Source organism: Siphateles boraxobius, unplaced genomic scaffold, assembly GCF_051911475.1.
Source record: "Siphateles boraxobius isolate OS27281-9 unplaced genomic scaffold, OSU_SipBor_1 77, whole genome shotgun sequence".
Taxonomy (NCBI): domain Eukaryota; kingdom Metazoa; phylum Chordata; class Actinopteri; order Cypriniformes; family Leuciscidae; genus Siphateles; species Siphateles boraxobius.
In genome coordinates this window covers 15,085,050-15,102,574 of record NW_027509205.1, presented here as the reverse complement: position 1 = coordinate 15,102,574, position 17,525 = coordinate 15,085,050, and the positions used below count along the sequence as shown (strand labels likewise).

The 17,525-nt window shown below is 35.7% G+C and overlaps 1 protein-coding gene across 3 annotated transcripts; it reads left to right on the top strand.

Moving 5' to 3' along the window:
• Window positions 1-855: 855 nt before the first annotated feature.
• tfcp2 (transcription factor CP2) lies at window positions 856-16,993 on the top strand. 3 transcript variants are annotated; one of them, XM_077218353.1, is made up of 17 exons: window positions 856-1,175; window positions 1,551-1,762; window positions 2,497-2,648; window positions 3,215-3,291; window positions 3,512-3,617; window positions 3,809-3,915; window positions 4,394-4,546; window positions 4,676-4,786; window positions 6,900-6,988; window positions 7,255-7,303; window positions 8,925-8,966; window positions 9,227-9,320; window positions 9,581-9,671; window positions 12,390-12,496; window positions 14,215-14,357; window positions 15,545-15,596; window positions 15,690-16,993. In XM_077218353.1, the coding sequence occupies exons 2-17, from the start codon at window positions 1,641-1,643 to the stop codon at window positions 15,725-15,727; spliced, it is 1,533 nt and encodes a 510-aa protein (XP_077074468.1). In that variant the 5' UTR covers window positions 856-1,175; window positions 1,551-1,640; the 3' UTR covers window positions 15,728-16,993. The 3 variants fall into 3 exon arrangements, with proteins under 3 accessions (XP_077074468.1, XP_077074470.1, XP_077074469.1); XM_077218355.1 differs by lacking the exon at window positions 8,925-8,966 and having other exon boundaries at window positions 865-1,175; XM_077218354.1 differs by lacking the exon at window positions 856-1,175 and having other exon boundaries at window positions 1,550-1,762.
• The last annotated feature ends 532 nt before the right edge of the window (window positions 16,994-17,525 follow it).

Here is a 17,525-nt window from a genome sequence, read left to right as displayed (position 1 = left end):
ACCAAAATATCATCACTGCATTTATTATCCTTCCCTAAACTCATAGCAAGTGTGGTATCTTCAAAAAAGTCTATTCCTTTCAGAATGATTTGTTTTTATTGATTGATTGTTGTAACAACTGCGGTATTTTGTCAGAATATATATTGAGCCAAACATTTAGGTACTTTTTTATTTATACGTTTAATAGACCTTATTCATAGCAGCATCATAGCACTTCTATTTGATGTGATATTTACATCTGGAAGACGTATTTTTAAGAGTGTTTGCTCATCTGAAATACGTCTATAGGACGTTTCCTGTCAGATGTCAAATAGAAGTTTAGAAGATGTCAGTTTAACATGCATTCTAAATCATTACATCTTGAAGACATCTTCTAAACGTCTATTTTACATCTGACAGGAAACGTCCTATAGACGTATTGCAGATGAGCAAACACTCTTAAAAATACGTCTTCCAGATGTAAATATCACATCAAATAGAAGTGTGCTATCACAGGTGTGAAAGCGAGGTTGTGAGGGATTTTCAATGGCTGTATAAGCTCATATCACTTATTATTTCACACAGTTTGTCTGGAGTTTTTTCTCTACTGAAATATCTTGGAAAGATATTTAGCAGTGTTTGGTCAGTAACCATAAACAATTTAAATAAGAGTACGACACACTGAAGAGATGTATGTCAAATCAAAAATGTCCTTGCTGTGAATAAAGTCTATCTACTTTTTAAATATTACTTTATTAAGTTTTTTGTTTCGTGTTTGCGCTTTATTCCTTCATTATAAATTTCGATTAGAAAAATACGCTGAGAAAGGTCAAGTTGCAATGCGCCTCCAGGGCGATTGAGGCCGCTAATGCTCTTGAGCCGTTTGATGTTCCAGCCGTTAGTGAGGGAGAGTACTGCGGATATTACCATAGGATATTACGACAATTTCTACAGAGTAGAAGAGATAAACAAACATGTTATATTATACATAAGAGTTTTATTCAAGCAAAACTCAACCTGAAAAATTATCTTCGAATTGTTCGCAGCGTCGTCACTTTTTAGAGCGACCGTTGAAAAAAATTAATCTGTCTTCTTTCTAGCAAAACGAAGTTGTCTTGCCAAAAGAACGACGATGGGTGGGAAAATGGCGTGAAACGATGAGCTTTACTACATTTTTTATCTGACTGCTGTCAGAGGTAATTCACACGCTTACAATACCATATATTATAAAGCAAAAATTTTTTAACGATATCTTTAAACGATAAGTTTTCCCCCCCGCCAACTGTCTTGTTTAATGTAATAAATGTGTTCGTCATATGTAGGGTTTGTTAATACTTTTGAATTTAGTCATTTTAGCGATTTGTGCTGCAATGTTATGTCTGTAACGTTATATTTGATCTAGTAATAATAAATAATACTGCAAAGAGTTTTATTGAACTTGAAAACAACTTATTTTTCAGTTCAGAATGAATATATATATATATATATATATATATATATATTTTTACCATATAGTAAAACTGAATATATGACCCACGTAATCCATTTCCCCCGTCTGTTTCTTTACACAGGCGTCTGCGATCATCCCTAAACCCAAAGGGAGACTGTCAGGACTGTGATTCATTTGTTCCTTAGTTCACTTGAATTGGAGGTCTAAAGTCATGGCTTGGGCTCTAAAACTACCTCTGGCCGATGAGGTGATTGAGTCTGGTCTGGTCCAGGACTTTGATGCCAGTCTGTCAGGGATCGGGCAAGAACTTGGAGCTGGTGCATACAGCATGAGGTGAGTTTGTTTAGGAATGCTTAGATTGTTTTTGGTGTGTCCTCCTGAGACCTGTATGGTTTGATAAATGTAATTTTTGTTGAATCGAAGCTGTTTAAAATACTGTACTCAGCTCATATGTGTTTTTATCTTATTCAGGAGTGTTGTTTAATCTATTTTACTTGCCTACTATGTCTATTCCAAAAACTTTTGCTGTTCAAATGTCACTCCGGGCTGTTTAAAATGTCATGATGAATACGTCTGACCTTCTATAAAGGTCTATAAATATCTTGTGTTCTCTTACATGACTGATGTGCAGAAAATTAACCATTTAGAAAACTACTGGTCTATTTGTGGCGAGGTTATCATGTGTATGCTTTGATGAGGTGTTTTTAATCCCACATTTGGGGTTTCAAGTGTTTTATTTTTTGTGTTTTTTTACCATGGAGAGACAAACTGGCAAATCGCATGTAATATAAAAGTATCATTTTTTCTCTGATTTAAATGGTTAAAGTCAAATGGATTGCCCTGTTGAGAGGGAGAAATATTCACTGTCTAGCCTCATGATCTGGTCTCCAGGTAACGAAATAGCTGTCTACTATAAACCACATGTTCCAGTCCTGCTCTGCCATCTGTGATGATTTGCTCTTAGATGTTTTTTGAATAGCATTAGAAATGTGCTTCTTGGGCTTGTCTGAAATGTCCAAATATATTAATTTTTAATTTTTTTCCCCCTTTCTCTTGCTGTTTTCTAGTGATGTGCTAGCTCTCCCCATCTTTAAGCAGGAGGAGTCAAATTTACCTCCAGAAAGCGACAATAAGATCCTTCCCTTCCAGTACGTACTGTGTGCCGCCACCTCTCCTGCTGTCAAGCTACATGATGAGACACTCACCTACCTCAATCAAGGTCTGTTCAGCAACACTGGCTGAAGAATGTCTGAACTTTCCTTCAATTCTAATATGTTTGAAATAGCTTTAGGTTGTCAATATAAATCTGTTAATACACAGAACTTAGAAAATTCTAAATAGTTTATTAAAACAGACCAATTAAAAGATTAAAGAGTTAGTTCCTCTGGAGACTTGGAAAATACATTACTGTTGAAAGATTTGGGGTCAGTAAGATTTTTGTTTTGGTAACACTTTACAGTAAGGTCCATTATTTAATGTTAGTTAAAGCATATACAAGCAATAAGCAATACATTTGTTACAGTATTTAGTAATCTTTGATAACGCAGCATCCATCCCAATTTTCATCCTTTCATTGTATGAAAAAAACTGTTCTGTTTAAGTCAAATTATTTATTTGTTATTTCTTTCATGCATGATATGTAAGAGCTTCCAACTTTAAATTATGATCCAATGTTTCCATAAACCATTCAAATCTTTATTGTACAGAGGGAAGCATGAAGCAGAGTAGCTAGATGTAAACTGGTTTTACTGGTATTGTAATAAAAAAATTTCCCACCGGCTGCAGGACAGTCTTATGAGATTCGAATGCTGGACAATCGGAAAATGGGAGAGCTTCCTGAGATCAATGGGAAAATGGTAAAGGTAAGGATTTGCTGTCTGTTCTTTCTTATCCCCCATAATTCATGCTTCCCACATACAGGATTATACTCGCATCAAGGCTGGATCTCATTAGCTGTTGAAAATCCTTTAAGTGTTCAGGTTAATCTCACCTGTATTATATCAGAAGATGAATCATATGTGTTTCTTGTGACTATCTGTGGTTGATCTCAACTGTTATTTTTCTTGTGGTTACTCCCTGCAGAGTATTATCCGTGTCGTGTTTCACGACCGCCGGCTTCAGTACACTGAACACCAGCAGCTAGAGGGCTGGCGCTGGAATAGACCGGGAGACAGAATCCTTGATTTAGGTAAATAATACTGTAACCGATGACTTCACAGAAAGTGAAAGATCAGATTATAACCACTTCCCAGTAAGATAATAATAAAACAGATTGTGAGTAATAGTCACTCAAATATAAATTAGCTACCAATATATCAATGTTGTGGATATGTAGGAATTTATTATACATTAATAGCATGCTTGCACTGAAATCCACAGATATCCCAATGTCGGTAGGGGTGGTCGATCCCAGGGCAAACCCTACACAGCTCAACACTGTGGAGTTCCTCTGGGACCCCTCGAAAAGGACCTCTGTGTTTATTCAGGTATCATAGACCGCTTTTGCTGACCTCAAAAACAACTCTCCCAGACACTGTCAGTGGAGCCATAAAAATACAAAGATGAGGTTTGATCTTTGTTTTTTTTAAATTTTATTTAGCCATCCATACACAATCTATATACTTTGCCAATGCCAATTTATTTAAGACTTCCTTATTAGGATGGACTTTAACCATCTTAAAGGGATAGTTCACTTAAAAAATTAAAATTCTGTCATCATTTACTCACCCTCATGGCATTCCAAACCTACATGACTGACTTTCTTTCTGTGGAAGACAAAAGTAGATATTTTGAGGAATCTTTCATCAGTTTTTATCCGTACAATGGAAGTTTGTATGGTCCAAAGCAACACTGCATCCCATTGACTTTAATTGAATGCTGTGGAATTTTTTTATTTTTTGACAATTTTCAAATATGTTTTTTAAATATTATTCACTGTTACTCATTGTTTTCCTGCTTGTTTAGGTCCATTGTATCAGCACAGAGTTCACCATGCGTAAGCATGGAGGAGAGAAGGGAGTGCCGTTCCGTGTTCAAATCGACACTTTCAAGGAGAACGAGGCCGGGGAGTACACTGAGCACCAGCACTCCGCCAGCTGCCAAATAAAAGTTTTTAAGGTGGGCTGAGGCCTGCGCTGATAAAAATGTACAATGTGACATCAGTGCAGCATCATTTTTGTGTAACCTTACTACCGAAACAGGATCTTCCTTAATTCAATGCAAATACTTGATATTTTTTGTGTTTAGCCTAAAGGTGCTGACAGAAAGCAGAAAACAGACAGAGAAAAAATGGAGAAACGAGCACCGCAGGAAAAGGAGAAATACCAGCCTTCATATGAAACAACAATTCTCACTGAGGTGTGTATCAGCTGTCTTGGAAAGCATGGGTTTTCATGAATATTTAAATTTAAATAAATTTGTCTCTCTAATATTACAGATTTTAATTTAATATTTTTATAATATTACAATAATTGTTTAATTATATATATTAATGAAAGTAATTATTGAATTTGTATCTAATAGCTGGAGATAAATTAATACACTCAATTTAATTAGGTATACCTATTCTACTGCTCATTAATGCAAATATATAATCAGCCAATCGATCACATGAAAATGACTTGTTTATGCCAGAGATTGGAGGAGAATGGCCAGACTAGTTCGTACTGTTTTTGTGAAGAAAAAGTACACACTTTTAAGTGTGTAGCATAAGAGTAGGCAAGCTTTGGGACACAATACTGCGTCATAATTGCGTCTTTAACAGACAGCTCTGACGCTTAGTTACAGCCAGGCATCCTGTCACTGTTTAAACTGCCCTGTCAATCATCGTGTCACACTTAAAATCCTCCACATTCATCCTCATGTGTTTGCAATTTACATAATGATGCATTTAAAAGTTACTGACCAAACGTATCTTTACAAAAGCTCAAGATGCTGTTGCAGATGAAATATAATGTGGATAACATTGAATAAATATATTTTCGTCAGGTTAGATACTGATTGTTAATCACTCAAACCCCTTTATCTAAACCTCTCTACTTAACCGTCGGACTCACATATTTGCCATGTTTGTGTTTTTTTTACACTTTTTATTTGTGTTTGTAGTTCTAATCGAAACCTTGCCCAACGCGCAATGTGTTTTGAGCAATATAAGACATTAGAGTGTGCATGGATTGGATTCTCAATCGGAAAAAGTAGACCATCAGGGTCTCCTTGGAAAACTCATTTCAACAAACTACGATTTTGGGACACACAAATTCTAATTTCGAATACTATTTATAATGGACAGTACGCAAATTGGGACTCAGCAAGTAACTCAGATATCCACTCGTTACAACCGAGATGGGCAGATCCTGTTCCTGTCAGATAAGAACAGAAAACTGAGGCTACAATTCGCACGGGCTCACCAAAATCGGACAATAGGAGATTGGAAATATATTGCCTGGTCTGATGAGTCTCAATTTCTACTGCGATATTCAGATGCTAGAGTCAGAATTTGGTGTAAACACCAAAAGCATGGATTTATCATGCCTTGTAGCCTTGTATCAAGGGTTCAGGCTGATGCTGGTGGTGTAATGGTGTGGGGGATATTTTCTTGAGTATTGTTGCCGACCATGCCCATCCATTTATGACCACAGTGTATACCCATCCTTCTGATGGTTACTGTCAGCAGGATAACTGGCTGTAATGAAGTATGTTGTTATCGGAAGAAGGAGGCGGGAACCCGGAACATTTAACAAACTTTAATAATCATAAAATAAACAAACAACAAAACGGAAGTAAAGGCGGCGGCCCCTTACGGACGACTGCCAAACACACATAAAAGTCCAGGCCTGGTCATCTGTCGTCGCTCCTCCTATTATCCGTCCGTAGCTCCTCTGAAAGAGACACATGACCGGTGCAGCGTGCAGGTGTCACTTATCATCAATCACGCCACCGGCCTCGCGCTGTTCTCTCAACACACGCCATATCACAAAGCTCAAATCATCTCAAACTGGTTTCTTAACCCTAACAATAAGTTCACTATACTCAAATGGCCTCCACTATCACCAGATCTCAATCCAACAGCGCACCTTCGGGATGTGGTGGAATGGGACAAATCTTGACAAATCTGCAGCAACTACGTGATTCTATCATGTCAATATGGGCCAAAATCTCTGAGGAATGTTTCCAGCACCTTGTCGAATTTTTGCCACGAAGAAATAAGGCAGTTCGGAAGGGTGGTGGGAATCACCAAACAATGTTATTGCAGTTTTTTAACATTTTGTGATGTGCTGAGTATTGCCATAACTTATTGAAATTCATTACCTTTTTCTAACTGCAAATGTCTCCAAAGAAAAAAGGGGCCCCATGTTATCTAATAAGATAGTTATTCATCTGTTTATTGTACATATTTATACCCATTTCCTTTATCCCTTTCTTGTTGAATATTTTCATGATATTGTTTTTTTGTTTTGTTGTGTATATCCAGTGCTCTCCATGGCCTGAGGCTACATATGTCAGCAACTCCCCATCACCAGGTTTCAATAGCTCCCACAACAGCTTTTCTGTGAATGAAGGGTAGGGAACATTGACCGTCATTTTATAAAGCTTTATAAATATTCCTTAGTCAATTTAGACAACACTTGCATAGAAAATGCATGGCTAATAAACCATTTTACTTCAGTAATATGACATAACTGAGCAAAAAAGGATACTGAATAAAAAAAAGAACAATATATTATATATTGTTAAAAGGCTAAGGAGACATTTGTCTTCCTTGGAATAACATGCATTGATTTACTCTCATGTGTGGCCATCTAATGGCTTATGGTTTTGTCTTGCAGAAATGGTTCGCCCAATCACCAGCCAGAGCCTGTCGTACAGTTAGCAGATGTGAGTGTGTATCTTTTCTCTTCACTCATCTTCTCTCATATGTGAGATCCACTGCTCTCAATGGCATAATGTAACATTCATTAAATGTTTCTGTCCATATATGTTCATTGAGATATGATAGGCAAACTGCGTAGCACTTTGACTGAGACTTAGTCTTTGCTTAAATCATCCCAGTGTTCTCTTGTGTTTCTTCTCTTACAACATTTCTGCACTGCATACTACATGCTCTCATTTGAATGATATATTATGATTGAACAATTATTCGGAATGGAACGGTCAATAGCATCTCTTCGTGTGTGTATGTGTGTGTGTGTGTGTGTGTGTGTGGCATGCTCCATGCTTCCATGTACATTTAATAATGTCAAGAGAACTGCAATAGTGCACAAAAAACCCTTTGTTTTCATTCATATTGTTGCAGCTGCTATTATCAGTCCTGTAAAATGCTTTTTTGTTGCTTTTGCATGTTTATTAGCACATTTCATAGGATGTATCATAGAACTATATAATACAGCATAGGGGTGGGCAGCATGACCAAAATGTTACATTTAGTTTTTCTGCTGGAAATTTGATAAAAAAATATATATATATATATATATATATATATATATATATATATATATATATATATATATATATATATATTTTGTATTTGTTTATAAATATACTTTATATAAATAAATAAATGAACAATTTATACACACAAGTAAAATACGTTTTAATCCAGTATATTAAATACTAATGCAAAATTATTTTTTCCCTTTTTATTTGTTAGTTGTGGGGAATTTTTTAGGCTTGCCACAGATAAACCATGACATGACGTTATTTAACTGTTGCACAGTATGTCATATTGCCCAGCCCCTATATATAATAAAAAAATATATACTCTGCTGTTTGGTTTGGGCTTAATAAGATTTTTTTAAAAAGAAATTACTAAATTTATTCAGCAAGGATGCATTACATTGATCAAAAGTGCTGGTAAATACATTAATAATGAATCCTGCCATAAAAGTATTATGCTTTCCACAAAATATTTAAGCAGCACAAGTGTTTTCAACATTGATCATAATAAGAAATGTTTCTTGAGCAGCAAATCAGCATATTAAAATGTTTTCTGAAGGACCATGTGACACTGAAGACTGGAGCAATGATGCTGAAATTTCAGCTTTGCATCACAGGAATAAATTATTTTAAAATATATTAAAATAGAAATTATTATTACAACTTCTACTGTATTTTTGATGAAATAAATGCATTCTTGGTTAACATAAGAGACTTAAGAGACATAAAAAAAAAAAATCTTGCCGACCCCAAATCTTTGAACAGTATTATATATACAGGCACCAAATTGGATGTAAAAGTACTTGTACAGGTTGATCTGTACAGTCAATAATTGATTGGTTTGATTTGATTGTTTGTTGTAGACTTTTAAAATGACTCCAAACATTACATAATTTTTGCATTCGTTTATAGGCTGATGTTATGTGAGGTTTTAGCCCATTGTTTTTTTGTTTAGTTCGTAACATATAAGCCCCGTTAGTCACCACATACTTCCTCATAACAAGATAATAACACTCCAGACAAATCTGAGATTTTAAAACTGAGAGACCGTTCTGCCTTACAGTTGTCGTGCCACCTACTTACAAGAGACAGTGAAAGCAATCAGGTACATGAATTTATTTGCTAATATGAATGTTGAAATGTTTATTTGCCAAAGGGAAAACTTGGTTGTGTACAAAGGATTTTAAGTTACTAAATCTGTTGATGAACATTTGAAGTGTGTTCAACTAAGGCCAGACAGTTTAAGGGGGTGTGTCTGTTTTTCCATTGAACAATCCCTCCACTGAAGTCAGACAAATTATGATCAGATTATGGTCAGTGTGCTAAGGCCTATTTTGTCCTTTCTCTTTGCCCCCGAACAAACAGAATCTGTTGCCCACGGCAACGCCACAGGAAGCACAGCAATGGCTCCATAGAAACCGTTTTTCACCATTCTGCCGTCTCTTCTCAAACTTCTCGGGTAAAGGGACGACCGGGCTTACATAAGTGTGCATCACATTCCATACAGCTCTCACATCAGGCTTTGCTCACTCAGCTGCCATACAGTGCCACACCGGTCTTTACATTACTCTCATTCAGATAACACATGCTCTCCAATCTCATTCTCTCATTATAATGTGTTCAGAAAGATGTAATATGCCACTTTATTCCATATTACCTTTAGTATAGTATGAAAAAATCCTAGTGTAAATGTGTCAACTGGCCTTTGACATCCCTCAGGTGCCGATCTGCTAAAACTGACCCGAGAAGATGTCATCCAGATCTGTGGACCTGCTGATGGCATTCGACTATTTAACGCTCTCAAAGGGCGGTAAGTGTCTGTTATCTGTGTACATCTATATGCACACTACACTCTTTTGGTCAACAAGGCTGCATTTATTTAACCCTCTGGTGCTCTTTGGTCACCACATATTACTTTTTTATTTATTTATTTTTTTACGTTGTCGGAATGGTATGAAACACTCACACACACACACAAATCATTGCCATGATTCAAAAAGGTTAAATGATCCTGGAAAAAAAGTTACATTTGTTCTCCTCTCAATGGGAAAGCAAATTTATCTAGTGGGAACGTTTTGGTACTGCGCCCATACTAAATCTTACTAAAAGATCATTTTAAGTAAAATTTGGAATACAACTTGTTTAGATTTATGGCTTTGATTTTCTTGAAGTTTTAGAGTAAAATGTGTTTTGGAAAATATATATTTCATATAAAAACTTAAAATAGTATTTTTGTGCATTAAAAAAATTGTTAAAATTAAACTTTCATAATTTTAAGTTCACTTTTTTCTTTTCTGTCTTCTTTTTTCACTTAAGCAATAATCTGCCACATGTCTTCTTTAAAAGAGACCAAACTTTAGTCTGTGCTCCAAAACATTCAATATTTATGACAGTTTAATTTGGAAATTTCATTTCCAGGTCTATGCTCAAAAAGTGGTTAACAGATAATAAATGGATTATAACTACTGCATAAATATCATTTGGTACCATGAAATCCTCAAAAATATGAATTAAAAAACATTGAACTATAATATAGTACATTAATTTAATTGTGGTAATTTTTGACCGACACTTGAACAACACCAGAGAGTTAATCGAAATTAGAGGTGGGCATAGATTCATTTTTTTAAACTAGATTAATCTCACTTTAATCTTGGAATTGATCTAGATTAAAATGGCTCATGTGAATTCTGCCGAAGGCATTCAGAATATGTGTGCTACCCAAATAATGACTAAAAGTAAGTCTTTGAGAATAGTTCGCCTCGCGTAGGGATGTGAATTTCTGAAAAAAATGCCATTCGACAATAGAGGAGCAAAAGTCGAATATCGTTCAAAAAAAAAAAATGCACACTCACAATGACAGAAAGGGAGGCCAATTTCATCTTTAGCGATTTATCATCAAACAAATTGTTTTTTAATTGAACAAGTAATATGTTTTCGTCATTTTTTTTAACATAGTAGGCTAATTAGAAGAAGAAAAAAACAACAATAAGCACGACGTAGCTACAGTCCGTTTTTGCATCGCCAAACCAGATGCTCGTTAGATCAAAAAATAATGTCATATGTCATAATGATTTTATATGAACCTGCCTTTACCGGCAATAGCCTCCTCCTTTTAAAACAAATTAGTTTTCAATCAATGTAAACTATTCGTGTGACTATGCCCCTGCGCAATACACACACATTACCGCGGGATGGCGGGTGTTCATTTCATAAACTGGCAAAGGTTAACAGGTTAAATAAGCTAAAGCTACCATTGTGTACAGTGCGCCGACGCTCTGAAGCGTTTTTTTTTGTAGCCTATAAATTAATGTATATGTCCAAAAAACGGATAATGTCATACTTTTTAGTAGTGCTATCGTGGCGTAATAATCTGTTTGGTTGTAAAATGTATAACCTGAATGAAATGAAATCGAATGTACCGTCCTGTGGAATCATTCATTCACAGACAGCTTACGAAGATGTTCAACTAATAAAGATCTTTATCGCTGGCAAAAATATAATGCATTTGCAGATTTGCTTTCACTAGACTAAACTGTAGATCCACGGCCACTTCATCCAACGCTCTTGATGTTCTTAAATCTTCCTGTTACGAATCCGAGTCGAGTGTGATTGTATGCGCTTCAGACGATTCAGTGCGTGAGGAACTGAACAGATCATTCAGACTGATTCGCAAACCGATTTAGACAGATTTGCCAACTTGTTTGATGAAGTCTTTGAAAAGAATCAACTCAAAAGAGTGATTCATTTGTAAATTGAGCATATCGCTCATGCCCATAAAAAGATACAGCGCGCTTGGAATAAACTCATTTAACAACATGTAATTGCATTAAAATAAAGTAAAGAGAGGAACGTCGCCCAACGTAACATGTAAAAGTATACACCTTGTGTCCCTGACAGGAAAATACCCTGCTGCGCAATCTGTGACAGTAGACGCGGCGTCAATTATGTCAAATATACTTGGCTACACATGGAATTGCGCAAAAATATAACGATATTCGAAAAAGCTATTTTATGATCCCAACCCAATTTTGAGAATAGATTAACGGCGATATTTTTTTTTATCGCCCGATAAGAGTCTCACGTTAACGCAGCACGTTAACGCCGATAACAGCCCACCACTAATCGAAATACAGTAAAAACAGTAATATTGTGAAATATTATAAAAAATCTTAAATTACCTTTTTTTTTTATCAATGTTGAAACGTTGTGCTGTTAATCTATTTTTGTATAAACCTGGATTCTTTGATGACTAGAAAGTTAAAAAAAACTGCATTTATTAGAGCTAGAACATTTCCCATAACAATGTAAAAGTCTTTACTGTCACTTTTAATGTAATAAATCTTTTCTAAATAAAAACATTAATCTCTCTCTCTCTTTTTTTTTTTTTTAAAGTACTACAAACGTTTGAACAGTACTCTGTATTTGCGTTCAGTTTCAATGTTTTGCTTTTTCCTGGGCTGTTGATGTTTACATATTATGAACCAACAATTATATATTAACCGTGTATGTATATGTTCTTGTACAGGGTAGTCCGTCCACGGCTCACCATCTATGTGTGCCAGGAGTCCCAACAGGGTCGTGAACAGCACCAGAAACATGAGAATGGAGATGGGTCTAGTAACACTTTTTTTGGTGAGAACTAGATAAAAAGAAAGATGAAACGAAATGTTCATTTATATCAAGTTATTGTTGGAATGAAATGTTAGGCTGTTGAATTAGGTAATCATTTTTTCCTTACCTGCATGGTCTGGTTATGTCAGAAAAATAGAAAGCTTTTTAAAGGGCTGCAATGCTTTTTTTCTTTAGAATAATGTACACTTATGCAAAATATGACCTGGGACATACGGGGTTTCCGCGGGGCATTAAAAAGCATTAAAGGTCATTAAATGGATTCTGCGAAAATTAAGGCCTTAAATGGCATTAAAAAGCATTACATTTTGATCCTACAGGCATTAAAAATTTAAATAGTTTTGAAGAAAATTTTATATTTTTAATTTATTTGAATATAGGCTTCATAATTGATCATTTTTATTTGCTGTCGCAAAATATGTACGCTAGTGTGATAAACACGCGTAACCAGTTTGGTAAGTGCTTGCGGCCGGAGCAAATTTGCTGTTATGTGGAGGTGACACAGGCATTTTGTACAGCGGTGGAAGCGTTACATTATATGATCCTGTTCATTAATGCAAATGCTTTTAAACCATTCAAGAGCGACAAAACAAAAGAGAACGCACTGCCTGAATGTCCCGACGTGCACACACACACACACACAGACACGACGCACAGAAAGAGGGGCGCCAGTATCATGTGCACAGACAGCGTGCCAGAAAACAGTTCTCTTTTGCGCTTGAACGAACAATATAACACACAATTATGCCAAAATGTCTGTTTTGTCGAGTGTCCTCATTACATAAGTGCAGTCTTAAATGAGTTAAATAAAGTCTTAAATGAGCGTAAAGAGTTGTGAGCGAATCATCAGGATGATACGCGTGTGAGATCCGCATCTCTGTCAGCAGCGGCAGATTTTAAAGGGACAGCAGCCAATAAAGCTTTCTGTCAGTAAAGTTAATCAAAGAACAAAGAGAACAGAGAAAATACTCACTGCTCCCGACTAAAGAACTTTTGTAGCTTTAATTAATTAAGGATTAGTCTATATTTAATTTATAATTTATGCCATGCAGACTTTAATAACTTTATTCAATTTCTGTATACGTCCTACCTGTTAGACAGGAAGGGCAAAGGTAAATGTTAAATTTATTATACGTTTATGTGAGAATTGTTTGAAGTTCACTCAAATTAAAAGCAGACAACACAACACAAAAGCAGCGCGCGCTTCAAAAATAAATGTTTAAAAAAATTGTTAGCTTTCAATTACATTGTAATGTTGGATGGCTATAAATAATGTATAAAGATAGGTGTGTGTGTGGGGGGGGGTGTCTCTACATTCATTTGTAGATTAACTGTGAAATTATTACATTATAAAATATATAAACTATTATAAACCTATAAAAATGTACGTTTTTTTAATTGCGATTAATCAGAGAAAAAATGTGTGATTAATCAAGGTAATTTTTTTTTAATCGATTGACAGCACTGTATTATCCGTCATTAGTCATGGGTCATGTATGGCATTAAAAAAGGCATTACATTTAATTTGAAGATATCTGCAGAAACCCTGGACATAGTAAATGAGGTCAAATAACCAGAGAAAATATATAGGGTCAGTATTGATTTCAGATTTTTGATAGCTTGTATCCTATCTTATTTGAATGTGTTAGTTTTTTTTCTCTTTTTTTTTCTATGCAGCGATTTGTTGATTAGGGTCTCATGTTTCTTTACCCCCATCTTAGTGTACCATGCTATCTATCTGGAGGAGTTAACAGCTGTGGAACTGACAGAGAAGTTGGCTCAGCTCTTCAGCATCTCTCCACGCCAGATCAGTCAGATCTTCAAACAGGGACCCACTGGTATCCATGTGTTAGTCAGTGATGAGGTAATAAGGGCCTCTACAGGCTTTCTTTTTCTTCACTTTTGTTTAGTTTTCCTCGCACCAACCTGCGCTCAATATAGAAACATTCCCTTCACTTTAGAAGCATGGCATAGATCACTTTTCTGTTGACATTAGCCCTATTGCTACTTAATAGAGGGCAAGATTAAAGCTGTTTTCACGCTTTGTTTCGATTGTTTGATCCCGAAGATGCATTGCAAGAGCTGCTCGCCAAAGGCCATTTCTGCAGAGCTTGCGAATCTGCTGCTGTGCATGCAGTGCATCAGTCGTCATTAATCCATCATCGATAGCAGTTCATTTCCACAAATAAGAGCAGATTGCTTTCATAACAAATGTGTGCCACACTGGAGTGCTCATGTACCCCGTGCACCCAAGTTTGCAAAATGTTCATGTTGACCAAACACACTAATGTTTGTGCCAAAAGCTCTAGTGTAAGAAAATGGCCTTACTGCAACCCACTCTACTGCTGTAATGTGATCTATTTCCAAATTATATTCAGAATTGAACAAGAAAAAGGAGCCAGGACTTGATTTTAAATTGTATTATTAATTTAAAAAGTGGGTGTTACATACCAGAATTGAGCCTGAAGTTTGGATGATGCGGTTGAAAAATAAGAAGGCATGATGGGTTAAAAATGAAAACCGGATCAATATTGTTGTAACGTGCACAATAAGACCAGGAACGTGTTTTAAAGTAAATGAGGTCCGTTTGGAACAGTTTAAAAAGTTTTGAAATTCACTATTTTGTAAAGGCATGTTATAGACCTTGTTATGAACATTCATCCATCCATGTTTCTTTTTTTGAGCTCATAATGTTTAATCAAAATGTCAATCTTGGAGGTGAAAACAACAGACCTCTCTCTCTCTCTCTCTCTCTCTCTCTCTCTCTCTCTCTCTCTCTCTCTCTCTCTCTCTCTCTTAAACCCCACCCCTCCTCAAATGACTGCAAGCTCACATTCATCTTGAGTGCCGCACGCACAACTCAAAATCCAATCAACAACCGCTGCATAGAAACATTCTTTCTTTTCCGATAATCCATTACACTCAGATGTACGTCACAATATGGAAGAAAAGATCTGTCGCTACTTCCGTTTCATCACAACTTTAATCACGCAGGATCTCTTATTCTCTCTTTTTTTTTTTTACTTAATCTTTATTTTCTCATTCAAACAGATGATTCAGAACTTTCAAGATGAGATGTGTTTTGTCCTGGACACAATGAAAGGTATGAGCAAGCACTGAGAAGTTTTAACCAACATATCTTTGTTTCCAGGTAACCTCTGTTTTATAACTTTCACTATTTTAATTGAATTTTCAGCTGAAACAAACGATGGCTATCACATCATTTTGAAGTGAAAACAAAGGATAAAGGGGGTGTGAACAGTCCCCTTATGTTTTTCTTAAGATTCAGCCCACAGCCCATTCCCTGCACACTTACTGGACCTTACTGAAGATCGCTTTGCTTGGAAGAGTAATGGAGACGATCATGGGAAAAGGGAAAAAAGGCACCTGACCAATTTTGAAACCCTCACTGTTGTTGTCTCTGGAGTGCGTGCTGCCTTTTTCAACCTCTTCCCATTTACAAAAAATGAAATCTCGCAAAGAACATATAGAATTTCTATTTTATTACCTTTCTTTGCATCAGTTTGTTTTGTTGCTTTTTTAAAAGGCAGAAAAAAATAGTTTTTGTCTAATGTAATTATGTACTAAGGCCGTACGGCTCAAAAAGAGAGTGGATGGCGTTAAATACAGTGTTATTTGGTGTTGACTGCCTGGATGTCATTCTGTGAGTATTTTAGCTGCATATGCTAGAACTCCATGTGAAGTACAGTCCACGCCTCAACGAATACACGCTTTATAAACAACACTGAAAAAAGTGGAAAGTTATGTCACAGACGAAGACAGAGATTCCAAGGACGCTTATGAAATTGCATCCATTCATGATGAACGTTGTTGTCAGTACTGTCACCTGTGGGAAAATGGTTTAGCGTATGATCTTGACACGATCACAGATGTTCACATGATCGCAGAATGAAATTCGATCGAATAATGCCACCCTACCTTTAACTGACTGAAGCAGTGTTGCACAAATCGCTGATGTTCCTCGAGTTAATTGTTGATTATAATTTTTTTAAGGCTTGTTCAGATGACTCTTTATGACTGTTGGGCATGATATTAGTTTCTGTATCTTTGATCCCTGATGATTCTTCAGTTAATGCTGCATATGCACGTTATTTTACAGACAGGAGAGGAACGGCAGCAGTGGGCATTATATATGTGCGTCTTATTTTATTTTTTTAACATTGTGCTTAACATCCCTCTCCACTTTAGTTTTTTTCATCCTTGTTACATACAGTAGAATAGTTTTTACAAATTTCCAACTTGCCAGAGAATTATTTTACAGTATAAAAAGAGAGATCATGTTTTACTTTCTTTTTGTTTCCTTTTGGATATGACCACTGATTTACTAATCTTGCTGGTGGGGTAAAGGGGAGAAATATTGCACTGCATGAGAAAAGGTAGCCATGGTTAGTGCTAGACGCAAGCCAGACCAAGATGGTAAAGATGTGAGGTATTGTCTGTGACCATGTCATTGCAATGATTAAAATGACCTTGAATCAAGCGGTTTTGTTTTGTATCCTCCATTAACTTTTTCTCACGCAATGCTTAACAGAATAGAGACTCTGGCTAAAACCACTGCTAGCAATTTATGGGCATTTATAAGATGAGAATGGCTTCAAAAGACATCGGTTACCTGGGTGAATTTCACCAAAATATATCTTGTAACAATTTACTACAAAATCAATAGAAACAAATTATATTTTCTTTTCTGTATTTCATAAAGAAAATTGAATTAAATGTATTCAGGGTTTTTTTGACAGTAAAAAAAAAAAATAACTCCTAATAAATACAACAAATATTACTGTGGTGTACAAATAATTATGTTTTTTGTTTGTTTTTTCTCTCTTTTTGCTTAATTGTCAAAATATCCCTCACAATATTAAAACCAGTGATTTTCTTTAAGCTAAATAATTTTTGTTTTATAGTTTGTGGCTGAAATTTGGACACCGCATGTTCTAAACACAATATGAGATTCACCCACCTATATTTTTATATTTTTCATACATTTTTCAGTATCAGTCTCTTGCTAATA